Source organism: Camelus bactrianus, chromosome 13 (assembly GCF_048773025.1).
Source record: "Camelus bactrianus isolate YW-2024 breed Bactrian camel chromosome 13, ASM4877302v1, whole genome shotgun sequence".
In the NCBI taxonomy this organism is placed as follows: Eukaryota; Metazoa; Chordata; class Mammalia; order Artiodactyla; family Camelidae; genus Camelus; species Camelus bactrianus.
In genome coordinates, this window is record NC_133551.1 from 59,812,642 (window position 1) to 59,829,837 (window position 17,196).

Here is a 17,196-nt window from a genome sequence, read left to right on the forward strand (position 1 = left end):
CTCTACCCTGAGGCAGTGGGGAACTATGAAAGGGATTTGAGCACGTGAGTGACATGAGCAGATGTTTGCTTTAGAACAAAATGGAGAATGGACTTGAGGGAAGGGGAAACCAAGAGTCGGGGAGGGAGACCAGATAAAAAAGAAGATGAGGGTGTAAATTGAGGTTGGGAGCTAGAGATGGAGAACAGGCACCAAGCCGACTATGCTGTCTTGTTAACACACTCCTTCTTCAGGATGAATACAAACATTTCTTTAGGATTTCAAGGGTTTCCTGCGGTGAACTTTCAGGCCATTTGATTGTGTCTGGGTACTTCCTAGGTCAGGGGAGTGAGCGCTGCAGAAGGACATTTTCTTCATTTCATGTTGATTCTGACTCTGAAAGTCATACTATCATACCTGAACTCTAGATGGACACTTTTCATGAGTGTTTACCAACTGAATTTCTTCTCTGCAGAGCCCCTCCCCTCAAAAAAGGCAGTCCCCATCTTCAGAGTCTCTTACCTCTTCAAGTTTACTTCTGTCTCCATCACAGACTCTTCTTTTGGATGATATACTGTGAAATGTCTCCAAGTTTTAACCCTGGGATCTCTGATCTCTCTCTGCTGTCTTCCTCCAAGATCTTACTCAGTCACCTGGCTTAATATAATTATAAAAATAATTATTACCATCTATTTTGTAAAACCTTTTACTTTAACTACAGAAACATGTTCATCCATGTCCATTAGTTCATTTGTTCCTCATAAAAACTTCAACAGTTGGAAAATGAGAAAAATGAGGTACAAAGAGTTTAAGCAAGTTCTCTGGGGTCATCATACAAGTGGTAGGAGAGTAGAACTCTTGTTCAGGGCTTTTTAACTTTTAGCCATCACCTTTTAACTGAGAGGGCAATCCATCTGGTCTGGTTCTGACCTCCACCCTAAGTTTCAGTCCTACAGTCTATGCAGAAGACTCAACACCCAAAATAAAACTCATTTCCCATGGATCTAGACACATTCCCCCTTCATCCTTCAAGCCAAGGTTAAGGTTCTTTGACAAGTACAGGTTCAAACCTTAATTTCTTTTCTGACTCGTGCTTCTCTGCTTGTCTGTTTCTGCCCCTCTAGTCTAAGCACCACCCTCTTGTGTTCCTGCCTCTCATCCTTTCCCCTCCATTTCATTTCACCTAGATCCCCAGGTTAGTCTCCCTAAATCATGAGACCTTGCCCTGCTGAGGAATCTTTAAAGACTCAGATATTGCTTTAGTGCTATGCTTGGAGCACCAGGTGGCAAATGCCCCAAGGTGTTGATTCCCATTTTCCCCTTGGCCTCTACACTGCACTCTGGACGTGCCAATGCTCATTCGTACTTTCTCACCTTTCCTAACAGGGGCCTTCCTTCCTGCCTAGCTGAATTCTTGATATATTTTAAGGCTCACTTCAGTCACCATCTCCATGAAGCCTTCCTTGGCTGCACTTATCTTTTCCTCTCTGAACCCAAATATTAATTTTAATTTTTTCACAACCTTTTATTGTTGTATTTTATTCATTGAACACAAACCATAGTAAGGAGAACAATCAATTGACCCTGACTCAGAAATGACATAGATGATAGACTCAGAAGTGAATGACATTAAAAGTTATTATAACAGTATTCTGTATGTCCAAAAGTTAAGCAGAGACATGGAAGACATAAAAAGATCCTAAGTGAACATCTTGACAATATCTAAGATGACAAATAAACTGGATGGGATTAATAATAGATTAGATATTGCAAATGCAATGGTTAGTGAATTTGATGGCATAGCAAAAAAACCAAAATGGAACACACAGAGAAAAAAATTTTATGTGAAAATAGCATTAGTGAGCTATGAAATAACTTTAATAAGTAGCCTACTCTACAGGTAATTGGAGATCCCAAAACAAGGAGGAACTGGAGATAGAAAATATTTAAAGAAATAATGGTCAAAAAAAAAAAAAAAAAAAAAAGAAAGAATGGTCAAAATATTCAGACTATAAACCTATGGATCTGTGATTAATTTTATGCATCAATTTGGCTAGACTATACTGCCCTGTTGTTTGGTCAATCACCAGTCTAGATGTTGCTGTGAGTCATTTTTTAGATATACTAACTTTTAAATCAGTAGACTTTGAGGAAAGCATATGACCCTTTATAATATGAGTGGGCCTCATCCAATCAGTTGAAGGCTTTAAGAGAAGGAATTCTGCCAAGACTGCCTCTGGATTCAAGACTGCAACATCAGCTCTTACTGGAATTTCCAGTCTGCTGTCTGGCCCTACATATTTTAGGCTTTCCAGTCCCCACCACCACATGAGCCAATTCCTTAAAATAAATCTCTATCTACACACATACATCCTACTAGTTCTGTTTCTCTAGAGAACCCTGACCCATACAAAATCTAAGAAGCTCAAGGAACTCCGAGCATAAGAAACAAGGTACATCAAAATCAAATTGCTCAAAACCAACGATAGAGAATCTTAAAAGCAATCAGAAGAAAGACGTTACGTACAGAGGAACAAGATAAGGATACAATGCAACATCTTATGTACAGAAGAACAAAGACAAAGATACAATGCCAACAAGAACGGAGCAACATCTCTAATGTGCTCCAGTAAAATTGTATCTAGAAAAGTATATCAAGGAAAAACTGTTCACAAATGAAGGGGAAATTAAAGCATTTTCAGACATGCAAAAGCTGAAAGAATTCATCACCAGCAGACCCATCATAAAAGAAATGTTAAAGGAATACTTTTGTATGGAAGGAAAGTGATAGCAAAGTGATAGCAGGTGAGAATCTGGATCTATAGGAAGGAGTGAAGAGCATTGGAAATGTAACCACGTGGGTAAATATATAAGATTTTTTCTTTTTTGGGGGCAGAGGTAATTAGGTAAGATTTTTTCTTTTTACAAAACTTTAAAAAAGATAATTGCCAGTTTAAACAAAAATACTAAGGTATTGTGGATTTTATAACATATATAAAAAGTAAAATACATGACAACAATAACAAAGACTATGGGGTGAGAAATATAAGATTATTATATTAAGTGAAGTAGTATATCATCAATTGAACTTAGACTCTGATAGTTAAAGGTGTATACGATGAGATAAACAAGTTTATACTGTATGGCATAGGGAACTATATTCAATATCTTATAGTAACTTATGGTTAAAAAGAATATGAAAATGAATATATGTATGTTCCTATATGACTGAAGTACTGCTCTGTACACCAGAAATTGACACATCGTAAACTGACTATACTCCAATAAAAATATATTAAAAAATAATAACTGAATCACTTTGCTGTACACCTGAAACTAACATTGTAAATCAACTATACGTCAATTAAAAATTTTTTTTAAATGAAAAAAAAAAAAAGATGTATATGTGAATCCCCAAAATGACCACCAAACCAAAAATAACAAAATAGTTATGGCTAAAAGCCAACAAAGATAAGATGGAATCAGGAAAAGATACTGAATTAAAAAAAAAAGGCAGAAAAAGAGTACAAAAGGAACAAAGAGCAGTTGAAACAAAAATAGAAAACAAATACCAAGATAAGACTCAATCATATAAAAATAAATGTGTTTTAAACACTTCAATTGAAAGGCAGAGATTGTCATAATATACAGAAAAAGCAAGACCCAAGTACACACTGCTTACAAGAAATACATGTTAAATGTAAGTACAGTTGACACTTGAACAACACAGGTTTTTTGAAAAAATTATTTTATTTTACTTTATTTTTTGGTGGGGGGAGGTAATTAGGTTTATTTAATTGCGGAGGAGGTACTGGGGATTGATCCCAGGACCTTGTGTATGCTAAGCATGTGCTCTACCACTTGAGCTGTACCCTCCCCCTGAACAACACAGGTTTGAACTGTGCAAGTTCACTTATACTCAGATTGTTTTCAATAGATATGTACGTACTTCAGTACTACACGATCTGAGGCTGGTTGAACCCATGGATGCAGAACTGCAGATAGAGGGCTGACTGTGAAGTTATCTCTGGATTTTCAACAGCACCCCCATGTTGTACAAGGATCAACCTTATACAAATAGGTTAAACATAAAAAGATAGAAAAAGACATACTCTGATGACACTAGTCAAAATAAAGCCAGAGCAGCTATATGAATGGCAAGGTAGATTTCAGAGCAAAGAATATTGTTGAGACAAAGAAGGTAAGTTCATGCTAAAGAAGTCAATTAATTAAAATGCACAATCCTAAACATATGCAACTAATTACAGAGCTTCAAAATACATGAAGCAAAAAAACTGATAGAACTTCTGGAAGAAACAGAACTTCTATCTACAACTACAGCTGGAGATTCCAATATCCCACTCTCAGTATTACTGACAGGACAGGTAGGGAGAAAACCAGCAAGGATAGAGTAGACTTGAACAACACTTTCAATCAATTTAAGCTGATTGACATTTATAGAACCCCTCACATTTCTTCACACTCTAACTTGATTTCATTTTCAAACATCAGTAACATACTCATTCCTTTCACGTGCACATGAAATATTTACCAAGATAGGCCAGATTCTGGGTAGAACAAGTCTCAGTAAACTTAAGAGGATTCAAGCATATGGACTGAGGCCACAATGGAATGAAAGTAGAAACCAATAGCAGAAAGATCTTTGGAAAACTCCCAAATGCTTAAAAACTAACACACTTTTAAGTAGCCCACAGATCAAAGAAGAAATCAAAAGGGAATTTGAAAGTATTTTGGTTTTGTTTTTGGTTTATTTTTAATTGAAGCACAGTTGATTTATAATGTTGTTAGTTTCTGGTATATAGCATAGTGATTTAGTTATGCATATATATATTCTTTTTCATTATAGGTTTTTTTAAGATATTGAATGTAGTTCCCTGTGCTATGCATTAGAACCTTGTTGTTAGGAATTTGAAAGTGTTTTGAACTGAATTAAAATAAAAAAAATAACATAGCAGAACTTGTGGAATATTGTTAAAGCAGTATTTGGGGGAAACTCATAGCACTAAATGCCTAGACTATGGGGAAAAAAAAAGAAAGGTCTCAAATCAATGACCTCAGGTTCTATCTTAGTAAACTAGGAAAAGAGCAAACTAAACTCAGCGTAAACAGAAGAAAGGAAATACTAAAGATCTAAAGAGAAATCAATGAAACAGAACACAGAAAAATAATGAAGTCATCAACCAGTGTTTGCTATGTACCAGGCACAGTACTAGGTACTGAGCACACATCTATGGTCCCATTCGTTGAGGATCCCCCAACTAGTAGGTTAGATGGACATTACCTGGAAAATAATCACTTCAGAATTCTAATATCATGATCATGATGGAATGTTCAAGGTACCCACCCTGCCTTTGAGAGGCCATTCTGGATGCTTAGGGGGAGGGGAGGGGAGGATGGTGGTTGAGTACAGGCTCTTAAGATGCAGACCTTTAAGTCCTATTCTGTGACCTTGGGCAAATAATCTAACCTTGATTGTCTTTTCTATAACATAGTTGTAATAAAAGTCTCTGCACTGCATATGATTGTTGGTAAGGATGAAAGAATATCTAACACATGGCAAATCCTCATCAAGTGTCAGATACTATCATAAAGACATCGGTTCCATCCTTCTGAGGGAAAGACATGCACAAAGACAGAAAGCAGTGAAAGACAGAGGAACAACCAGGGAAGGGCTGTCGCTCCCCAGGAAACTGTACTCATGTCCATTTTAGTATTTTCAAGTCAAGTCAAGCTAGGCACATAGCAGATATATAATTCATTACAACTGAAACCGAGTTTTTATGGTGCAGTGGGTATTGCTAATTAGCTGAATTACAAGAGTTCAGTGCTTTAAACCAGGAATAGCTATTTCTCAAGGCATGGTATGATGTAGCGTTGAGTATAGGTTCTGTAGTCAATTGCACAGATGAATGCCACTTACTGGCTGTGTAACTTAAGCAAGTTCAATGCCTTCAACTTGTTTCATCTGCAAAAATGGGCAGGGCAGACTACCCACTTCGCAGAGGTGCAAGGAGTATTAGATGAGATAATGTACATATCTTACCACACTGCCTTGCTCAAAGCTAGTACGTGGTCTTGGAGTTAGGTTTAAATTCTAGTTCTGCTACTTACTAGTTAGATGATCTTGGCGATACTAAGCTCCCTGAATCACCCTCTTTTTAACTCCCCTGGATAGGTAGGGTTCTGAGTGAGATAAGCCTGGTTTAGTGGATCATTTATCTATGGTGGTGGACTTTATTGAATAAATTTACTGGATACTATATTCCTTGTCTGTTTTTAAGAGAATTTTCTCACAAGCTCATCGTATTATGAGACTGTAAGCAGCTTTTTACAAGTATTAACTAATTCTCATTAGAACTCCAAGAGGTAGGTACTTTTATCCCCATTCAATGCGTGAGGAAACTGAGGCAGAGGTTAAGTAGCTTGCCCAAGACCACAGGGACTGCAAGTGTTGGCATCAGACTGTCACGCTTGGTCAACTGACTTGACTACAGGCATACATACAGAAAAAAGCCAGGAGAGCAGGTTTGTAAAGTCTACAGGTAGATATGGTGCAATCTGAAGTTTAGCTGAAAGGGTGGGACATAGAATACATGCTGACAGCTTTCCTTCAGGTATACTTCCATATCAGGAGATACTGTTTTTCACCTACCACCCAGCCCTACCCTGAGAATTTGTTCTAAAAACACTATTCAGGCTTTTTGCATCTACTCTCCAAAGACAGTGTTTATGTGGTAATGATACCAGGTGAGCTAGACACAGGGATAATCCTGGGGACGCGAAGATAAACAGGACCCTGCTTTGTACGTGTCCACCCCCAAGGAAGTGTCCCATCAATTTATGCAGAGGCCCATCTTCCTAGTTGTAGATCTGGGCAATTATGTAGCCTTTCTTTCTGGGTTTTCCCATCAAAACAGACCAATATCCACCTCAGAGAGCAGAGTAATATATGCCAAATGTTTTGAAGAACCTGGCACACGTCACTACTTGTTTTGGGAAATAACTCCCGAGACACAGTGGTACTTGTAACAATCCAACAAGTTCTCCCAGGTTTTTGTCCAATAATCACAGACACAAGTACTCCTATTCCCACATAAACTCTTGGCTTTGAGCACTTTGCAGTCCATCTGGACATCCCACGTGACCACCAAAACCAAGCCCCCGAATCTTCCCCTAAGGGTGACCCCAATGGCTTCTAAATGCCTATTCTACCTCCCCACCTTGTGAAATTCACTTAGCCACATCAGAGATTTAAACTCTTACCTTCTAGATGGTTCCCCGCTAGTCCCCATCCTTCAGGGCCTTGATTTCCCCAAGGCTGGCAGCCTGTACAAGGGCTTGACAAAAAGTTCTATTGTGACTCAACCACACCCCTTGGACACAGGCAGCAGAGGCTTAACCTAACAAGTGGTAACATTTATACAAAATCTTGTAGTTGCCAATGTCAATTTGCCAGCAAGGTTAGGTCTGACCAGCAGATTTCCCGTATCAGTGGCCTACTGCATGAAGTCCGGAATACCACACCTTAAATCATTAGACAGGTACCTTAAGCATATCCACCTTTGAATTATCATCCAACAGAAATGAAAACAGGGCTTACCCAAGGAGCTTTTATCTGGGCCCTAACCAAAAAGCATTTTCCCAAGTGATGGTAAAGTGTCAATCTCAGACAAGAGCTCAGGGCCTTTTATTGTGGAACTAACCAGGCATTAACTGCTTTAACAAGCAGTTCCATTCACATAATACTCATTCAGCAGTCACATTTGCACATAAAAAAAGGAACCACACAAGTATGTATACTATCATCTTTATTTATGAGTACATTAGAAACTGACATGGATTTCTTTTAATAGGACATTTAGGTTCTCATGGGCATCTGCTTTTCACTCACTGTTAGAAAATACCACTTCAGAATGGTAAAAAAAAAAAAAAAAAGGCTAAGTAGTATATTAGTGTTATCATGACAAGGTTCCAATTCATAGGAAACGTGGAAAGGTCTCTGGGCCTCCTAGGTCAAGACTATACTGTTTTAACAGACCTGCCCACACACCAGTATCATTTGGAAATCCTTAAAAATTTCAGTGGGCCCCTGGGCAACAGAACCACCTACTACTCTGCTGGGTTTTAAGGTGCAGTTCTAGGGTAAACACTGTGCCCAAACATTTTCAGGCCGTCCAGGCTTTATCTTCCAAAAATAGTGTATTACTCACTTTACCAACTCTCCCTGCCAAATAAAGGACCCCAAAGCATTAGCGTTAACTGCCAAAATTAGCGAGGCTCCTCTTCTCTCCTGAATAAAAAAGACAAAGAAAGAATTAGACTCATATTTACTATCTTAACTTCAACTGTAAATTCTGGCATACTAGATGTTTCCTGCATGGTTTGTCTCCCCAGTCATTGTCCACAGGACTCTGAGAAGCTGTAGGAATATGCAGGTGCAGACTCAAGGCCCGGCTTCATCTCCAACGTTGTGGAAAGGGACTGTACATCACGGGGCAGAGCCCTATGCTCCCCTACGCCACCTGGACAGAGCCCGGGGAGAGTGACCTCCCGGGGTATCCACGTTGGAATGTGTTTTAACACCATTACCCCTATTTTCAAGAGATTTCACTTTTCCTCATACCCTACACAGATTTGAGAAAGGAAGCTCACCATGATCAGCAACTTTTAAAATAAATTCTAAAGTCACTGCTACTATTTTGTGCTTCATGTATTTTAATTACTGTCACTCATCACAGAAGTAGGCTGGTGCACAAGCCCAACTTCACTCCCATTGTGGGAAGGTTTTAAACAAGAGATCAAACCCTTAGCTCCCTTGGATAGACCGTGGGGGAGGTGGTACATACAATGTATGGCTCATGTGACAGCTTTTGACTTTCGTTAAGCCACCAAAACAGTCAAAATCATTCCATTTTCAAAATACAAATTTCTCTCCATCACAATTAAAAATGTGAGAATCAGTTTTACGATACAGGAACAAAATTAAAAAGCCATCTTTCAGAATATAACCAGACATCTAAGAAATTGTAAATATGCTCACAAAAATGTAGTAGTCTTTGGATGCATTATACATCAGTAGCATCTTCATGAAAGGAACCCAGTTCAGAAAGATCAAACCTCTTATACAAAACACCGACAGGCAAACGCTGACAAGCCAAAAGCAATGTGTAGATTTACTTACCCCAAATCAAGCTATCCCGAATCCCGAATGAACACTGTAAAAGAAGGCAGGTAAGAGCTTAATCTACGACTACAGTAAAACTGAGTAAAGCAAATTTTTCCTGTATTTCAGTTCAACCCAGATCCAGATAGGTTGCTCTACAGAGCTGTTTCCTGCATGGTTTGTCTCCCCAGTCACTGTCCACAGGACTCTGAGAAGCTGTAGGAATATGCAGGCGCTGACTCAAGGCCCGGCTTCATCTCCAACGTTGTGGAAAGGGACTGTACATCACGGGGCAGAGCCCTATGCTCCCCTACGCCACCTGGACAGAGCCCGGGGAGAGTGACCTCCCGGGGTATCCACGTTGGTCACTATACTTGAGAAACTTCACCCAGTTGATAGCTGCTTCGGAGAGATATCTATAAGGGAGTAGACCCAAAACACCTGGAGTGTCAACAAAAAAATCCCAGTCCAAGACCGATAATCAGACACACATTAGTAATCTGAATTTTCAGCTAGGTCTCCAAAGAAAACATCTAGAAACCCCAACAGGCGATGAACTTCCTGCCAAAGAAATAGCGAGTGTACAGTCGTTACAGCAATTAAAGCTTCTATCTTTAATCCTATCATCTGGAATAGGAAAACCACCTCAAAAGATAAAACAACTCGCATAACTAAAGCATCCGTTTCTAAACCACAAAAACCTTTAAACAAAACCAGAAACAAAATACCCTGCATGCAACTCCACTTAAAGTGCCATCGCGCCTCCTAGGAGCAGCATTATACATGCCGCAATAAACAGTAAAAGACGAACGCTGCGCAGGATGCCAACCCTGCAAGCCGGGGAGTTTCGGCACTAGCGCGCCTTGGTTACCGAGACTCACGGCCCATGAGGCCTCCCCGGCCCACACCCGACCCTGCCTCATTTTGCGAGTAAGTGTAGTTACCACGGACTCAAAAGATTCGGAATCATTCTAAACAGTAGATTCCCACGGAAAAAGCTGGTTGGGGTACCCGGGGTAGAAGACCTAGAGTTAACGAAGCAGGCGGTTAGGAAAACTTACCAAACACGCCACAGCAGGCGCAGCAGTCTTTCCCGAAAAGGCCGGAGAAACCGGAGGCATCGATATTTATACCTTCTATACGCGGAAGTCAAGGAACGTCTATTGCGCCTGCACTGCGTCATGCGCAATTAGGGAATCAGATTCGCTAAGGGTGCTGGGAATCTCCTGCAAGTTAAGCCCCACCCCTACCTGGCTCAGAGGCAACTCGCGATACTAGAGACTTCGCGCGGGATCTTGCGGGAGAGCGCGAGTTACAGAAACTCCGTTTTTTAAAGTATTTAAGAGGGTAGTTGTGTGCTGTATTTTATATTTATGTCTCTACGGTCACTTCACCAATCTGGAGAATATAGCATTAAATAAAGTCGCCAAAAACCCTTTGGAGTAATAAATATACAGAATAGAAAAAGAGATATGCAACCTCAAAAGGGGTTGAATCTGCCCTGTCACGTGTGAAATAAACATTTGATAAATGCGTTGGTAAGTCAGACGGAAGTGCTGAAGTGTACACTTAAAAATGGTTACACTGGTGAATTTTATGCTGAGTTTAACACTTACAAACACCTAATTTAAAGAAGGCAAGTAAAAAATCCTGAAGATAGGGGAGGGTATAGCTCTGTGGTCTTGGGTTCTATTCCCAGTACCTCCAGTAAGAAAATAAGTAAATAAACCTAATTACCTCCTCAAAAAGTTTTAAAAATTAATAGAAAAAAATTAAAACCCTGAAGGTAAATATTACATGTGAAATGTTGAAATTGGGATAGAATTTCGAACAAGTGTTAGATAAATTGACAGCCATCACAACTCGGCTATAACGAATAGAAACATTTTTGGTGTTTCTCCCGTAACATTTTGTGCTGGGTATTTTACATACTTTAGCATCACAGCAATTCTAAGACATTGGTATTATTAAGATTTAGATGTGAAACAGGTCCAGCAGTAGTTCTCAAAAAGTGTAGTTGGCAGATTCTGGGGTCCCTGAGACTTTTTGGGGGGCTATGAGGTCAAAAGTATTTCATAATAATACTTAGATGTTTTCTGACTTTTTCACTGTATTGACTCTGCACTGATGTTATAAAATGAAATCGTGCTGTGAACTGCTGTTGCCTTAGTATGTTTCAAGGCCCTGTTGTCATTGTCTTCTTGATCAACACAAATTTACAATTAAAAAAAAAAAGTCAGTTTCACCGAAGAATTGTCCTTCATGAAGAAGTAAAAATCATTAATGTTACTAATTCTTGCCTTTTGCGTATCCATCTCTTTAATATTTTGTGACAAAGTAAGAAGTACACATAAAGCACTTAGGCTGCATGCAAAGGTACAGTGCTTATCTCCAGGAAAAGCACGTATACCATTGTTTGAGTTGTGTGCTGAAAAAGCCACATTTTTTTCATGGAATATCATTTTACTTGAAAGAATGGCTAACATCTTTACCAACTATATATCTCTGTGGGACTGGATTTTCTTCATTTATTTAAACCAAAACAGCTTATAGTAACAGACTGAATCCAAAAGTAGATATGAGAACTGAGTTGTCTTCTATGAAACCAGACATTAAAGTGATTTGCAAAAAAAAAAAAAAAAAAAAAAAGTAAAACAAGGCCACTCTTCTCACTAATTATTTTTGGAAAATAGTTATTTTTCAGGCAGGAGGGTATAGCTCAGTGGTAGAGTGTGTGCTTAGCATAAAAAAGAATAAAATAATGCCATTTGTAGCAACATGGGTGAACCTGAAGATTGACATTCTAAGTGAACTGGGCCGGAAAGAGAAAGAAAAATGCCATATGATATCACTTATTTGCAGAATCTAAAAAAAAGGACACAAATGAACTACTTACTGTTTATAACTAAGATGATTGATTTTTTGAATATAGGTAAGCACATTTGACTGTCCTTTATGATTGGATTACTGCCTTCTGTTGATTCTTATTTTGTGGTTGGCTTTATTCCTTTGAAAACTATGTAAGTTTAAAAAGCTTAAGCTCTAATCTATTCTTAGAAACAATGATCAGTACAGACATGTAAAACTAAAATGTGCAGTAGATTGTATACATGTATTTACATGCAATATGAAGTATATGTGCAAATTGTAATAATTCTACTTAATAAAACTGAAAAAGAAAAAAAAGAATTGCTATGACAGTCTACATTTTAGAACGGTAACTCTAGTGGCAATACTGGAGGATAGATTGGAGAGACAGAAGTTATAAAGTCCCATTAAAGTACGCTGGCTTTGAAGTTGCATGGTAAACAAGGCAAGGGGAGATAAAAGAATCAGAAGACATTTCTGAGGTAGAGAATGCATGGAACTTATTGTCCCACTGGGCTTTTGAGGTAAGAGAGGAACTTGCATATAATACTAAAATTTCAGACTTGGGAGGCTGAACATATATGGTGGTCTCTAATTCTGATAATTGAGAAAGTAGGCTGTACAGGTCGAGAATAAGGTCCACGTGGAAGGTATAAGTTGCCTGGGGAGCTTTTGGGTGTATATATGTCTAAACAGTAATTGGATAGAGGGTTGGATTCCAGCAAGAAATCCAAATTGTAGATAAAGATTTAGAAATTGTTGCAGGGAGGGAGGGTATAGCTCAGTGGTATAGCACATGCTTAGCATGCACAAAGGGTCCTGGGTTCAATCCCCAGTAACTCCTCTAGAAATAAATAAATAAGTAAAAACCTAATTACCACCCCCCACCCAAACAAACAAGTTGTTGGAATAAGTGGTAATTGAAGTCACCTTGGGAGAGCAGGGAGAGTGATGAGAGGACATGAAAACCCAACATTTAAATGGTGGTCAGGGAAGAAGCCAGCAGGACAGAGGAAGCAAGATCAGAGGAGAACCAGAAGAGAGTATGAGGTATCTGAGAAGCCAAGGAAGAAGTTTTGAGGACTGGGACATGGCCCACAGTATCACATACTGCAGGGTAGTCAGATATACTGAGCTGAAAACAGGCTTTGGATGTGGCAGTTAACTGAGGAGTCACTGGTGACCTCGGGGAAAGCCATTTTATTATGGATTTAGTTTAGATTTTAATGAGTTGAGTGAACATGGCTTTAGGAATGGAAAACAGTGTGTACAGACCAGAGGTCCTAAAATGGTATCAAGAAGCCTACTTCTTTTTCCTCCATCTATCACTCATTAAGCTCAGCTGCTTTGACTGTACAGGAATTTAAGTTGTTCAGTGTTAGAAGAGATTACCTGTACGGAGTGTAGGAAAAGCAGGAGATAGAGCAACAGGGAAGATTGTTTTTCTTGTTGGACAGGAAGGAGATAAACACTGATCAAGGCAATGAATGAATGAAAGAATGGTGTGTGTGTACACCAGTATCAGATGCAGGGAAATTGAGAGTGTTTGTTCCTGTCATATGGCCTCTATGCTTTTATGAAGGAGGCAAAAATCCTTGGGGGAAGAAATTAATGGTACCCTTTAGACAAAGGAGATAGATGGAGCAAGTGGTCCACGTTGCTTGTTGTTTCCTGATTTTCCCTTCATGCCTCCTTGAGCTGGAATTGAAACTGGTTTAGGCTGTTTTGGCTTCAGGGCTTGGCTTTTCTTGTACATCCTCATCTTTTATAAGAACACTTCCTATCCCATCCCCTTCCATTCAATATCCACTGGACTTGCCCTTTCTGATAGTTGTTTTCCAACCTCTCCCTCTGCAATTGCAGTCCTCCTTCTCCTGGGGTACGGTAATCGAAATTCATAAGGACCCTAAATTCATTCAGTTTCAACAAACACTAGGCAATATGCATCTTCAAAACACCCTTCTGGAGACAATGCGTCACCTCAAAAGGGTCAAGGAAGTTTGAGGACTCTTTTGGAAGGCTAGGAGGAGGAAAATATGGGAGCAGGTGGAGCCCAATGACAGAAGCAGTTCTGACTCATGGTTTCTCTTAACCTTTGGTAAAGGGTGGTATCCTAATGAAGTCAGTCTCTGAAGTGACAAGTAGAAAGTGAGTCATTGGTGGGGCTGCCCGGATTGAAACTGGGTTGCTTGCCAGTGAGGAGTACATGAGCTACAGACTGTCCTATTGTGATGTCAGCCTGAGGTCTAATAATGTGGTCCATATGCAGTAAGTCCTTATAGAGACAACTGATTGGGATGCAGTTGCTTGTCCTTGAATATATGAAGAGTGAGTGCATAATTTGCTTTGATTTTGGGGAAGTCACTTTACCTCTCAAGTTCTTTAATTGGTAAAATTTTCACTTACCTCCCAGACTAGGTGGGAATAGGAAGACCTAGGGCTGTATCTGCTACATAGTGTGGGGGTCACAGTTGGCTTCCTCTCTGCAGCTTATTCTTTTTCCTCATGTGTGCACAGATAGACAGATCTTTGTCTCTGACTACATTTAATGTTCTTACCATAATTTTTTCTTTCTCATCTACTTCTCATTAGGGTGTCTAGCAATATTTTAGTGATCATTATTAAGCTACCTTAAATCTTTTGGAATAAGGTAGAAGATAAAAAATAAGTATTTCACACCAGAACAGTATAGTTTGTTTTTTTAATTCTAAAATACATTAATAATTAATATTGATAGGAAGACTGATATACAATGCAATTATTTATTTTACAAGGAGATTCTGTACATCAGGGAAGCATTTTGAAGTACAATACATCAGGCTTTTATTTCTTCTTTACATTGTGATTGTGAATTGTTACTTACATGGAAAGAGAACATAAAAAACCCACTTTATATATATTTATATAAAAACACCTGAAAAGACTTGACCCCCCCCAAAGTATCCTGTTTCAAAAGAACATGAATGAGATGATAATGAACTAGATTCCTTGGTGGCACATAGAAAACAGACAAGTAGCTCAGGAGATCAAATCCTGTTTCAAGCTTGGCACATTAAGGGAAAGAAAGGCAGTGAAAGAAGAGCTTGAAAAATGTCAAATGTCTGAAGGCACAGAGAATGCTCGCATAAGCCAAGTAGTCTCCAAACCAACAAGACAGAAAGGTTAGAAGTCAAGTTAGCAGTTAATGTGTGGCCACCTTATATACAGACCTCTAACAATTTGTAATTGTCACTTATCTTTCCTCAGTCACACCAAATGTTAATGAGCTTCAAGGAGATGTGGGCCCAGTGTATCTCCATAGCCATGAAGCATCTGATGTTACTGAGAAATCCAAATACCTCCCTGTTCCCCATACGAAGAGAAGATATTACCTTTTAAGGTCACTTTAGCTTTTTTGTTTTGACCTGATATTCTGATTAGTCAGCAAATCTTACATGGACATGAAAGGAGAAAAAGAGAAAAAAAATCTACTGAAAGATCACACACAGAATAGGGACTGCAGTCTACGGCCATACCACCCTGAATACACCCGATCTCGTCAGAACAGGGACTGCAGAAGGAGTCAGAAGAAATCTAAAAAATAGCCACAATTTTCTGAACATTCAAGGGAAAAAGCCACATTCATCAGTTAAATAGAAACTATTTTTTTCCTTCCACTTAGTGTAGATAGGAATTAGAGGGAAATAGTAAGGCTGTATGGTTTTCAATAAAAATTCAAAGAAAGTAACTGAATCTTCTGTTTTAGGAAATCATATTAATATATATTACAAATACAAAAAGGAGTGGGAGCTGAGCCAATGCCCAGGCACCAACTACACTGGCTACAGCTTGGAAGAGGAGGGGTGAGCGAGGTGGAAGCTGCCAGAGAGGATCAGCAGGAAGACGAGGGCTGGAGTCAGGAGGGAGAGCACAGGAGGCGAGCACATAGCACTGAGGGACAGACAGGGGCAGTGGGTCATGATCTTGCCCCTCCTTGCGTCTCCAAAGACCCCTGGGGTGATTCTGGCTGGAAGTGTGGGGGCTGACAGCACACAAATGCTCCTACAGGGTTGCAACAACTCTGCTTTATGGAGAGAATGCATCTCTTGGTTAGAATGATTTAGGGTATCATTTGGTACAACAAAGTACAACAGCCTATAAAATTTAAGCCATGAGTCAGTTCTCTGCCAAGTTGGCTTTAACATAAAGGCCTTTCTTGGTTTTGTTTTTATATATAGAAAACATACATGCTTTCTTATTTTTCCAACTTGGAATCTGGTTACAGTCCAGATTGCCTGATAGGAAAAACATAAGTTCCCATCATTCCTTCAAGATACCTTAAAAAAAAAATCAGAATGACTTCTGCCCAAGGGAAGAACACACCAGGTCCTGAGCTGCTCTCGGGCTGGGCTGCTGGGGGAGGACTGAATGCTGTGTTACGGGAGGTATAATACAATACTTTCAACTGACACACCAGTGTGGTGTGAAGGCTTCCCCTGGAGGTGGGGGCCCCTTTTCCAGAAGGTTTTCCCTACTACCAGTTAGATTTGATGGCTGGAATTTAGTGTCCACATAGGTGGGTCTCAAACCAGGACAGGGCAGGTTAGGCTAACAGTGCAAACTGTGCCTCAGCACAGGCAGTCATCTTGGGGTGAGGCAGAGGTGCAGCCAATTAAACTTGGAACCTGCAAGTGAGCCAGAACATTGGTGGCTGGTGAGGGAAGACCCCTCAAGTATGCTGCAGTTCAAAAGCACTGACAAAGTGTTCAGTTTTGACTACGGCACACATTAGAATCCATTCCAGTGAAATGCTACATTCATAGAAGTGCTGTTCACCCCAGAACTGTATCCCGGAGGACTCAGCTCTGGCTGTGCTGAGAAGTGCTGAAGTTCCCTCCACGTCGCTCTGGAGACTGAAGCAGCAAAGCAGTCCTGTTCTGGGGGGTTGTTTAGATCCTCTCTCAAACTTCAGCTTCATGGACGGTGGTAGCTAAAACAGATGATCACAAAGAGCCGAGTCACCAAATACTGCAGACTGCTTTGCTGTAACAGTTGACCCTTAAACAACAAGGGCTAGAACTGTGTGAGTCTACTTCTACTCAGATTTTTTTCCAATAGTAAATACCACAGAGCTACATGACTGAATAGGATGCGTAGGAAATGGAACCACGGGTACAGAGGAACCG

At 39.7% G+C, this 17,196-nt stretch overlaps 1 protein-coding gene, 1 long non-coding RNA gene and 2 other non-coding genes across 9 annotated transcripts in view; all 4 read right to left on the reverse strand.

Moving 5' to 3' along the window:
* Positions 1 to 7,791: 7,791 nt before the first annotated feature.
* On the reverse strand, positions 7,792 to 10,347 carry LOC105063419 (uncharacterized). The gene is made up of 3 exons (XR_834776.3): positions 10,225 to 10,347; positions 9,182 to 9,215; positions 7,792 to 8,290 (listed from the first exon to the last, which is right to left on the reverse strand). It is a non-coding gene; the product is annotated as an uncharacterized LOC105063419 (long non-coding RNA).
* Positions 8,365 to 8,568, reverse strand: LOC123614855 (small nucleolar RNA SNORA73 family). The gene has a single exon (XR_006722325.1). It is a non-coding gene; the product is annotated as a small nucleolar RNA SNORA73 family (small nucleolar RNA).
* On the reverse strand, positions 9,325 to 9,528 carry LOC123614856 (small nucleolar RNA SNORA73 family). The gene has a single exon (XR_006722326.1). It is a non-coding gene; the product is annotated as a small nucleolar RNA SNORA73 family (small nucleolar RNA).
* A 4,371-nt stretch (positions 10,348 to 14,718) lies between the features above and the next one.
* The window catches only part of PHACTR4 (phosphatase and actin regulator 4), a 95,041-nt gene continuing 92,563 nt past the window's right edge, over positions 14,719 to 17,196 (reverse strand). For all 6 annotated transcript variants that reach the window (XM_010947958.3, XM_074377049.1, XM_045511377.2 and 3 more), the window contains one exon: positions 14,719 to 17,000. In XM_010947958.3, the coding sequence (XP_010946260.1) occupies positions 16,985 to 17,000 (16 nt within the window). In that variant the 3' untranslated portion in view covers positions 14,719 to 16,984. The remainder of the gene's footprint in view (positions 17,001 to 17,196) is intronic.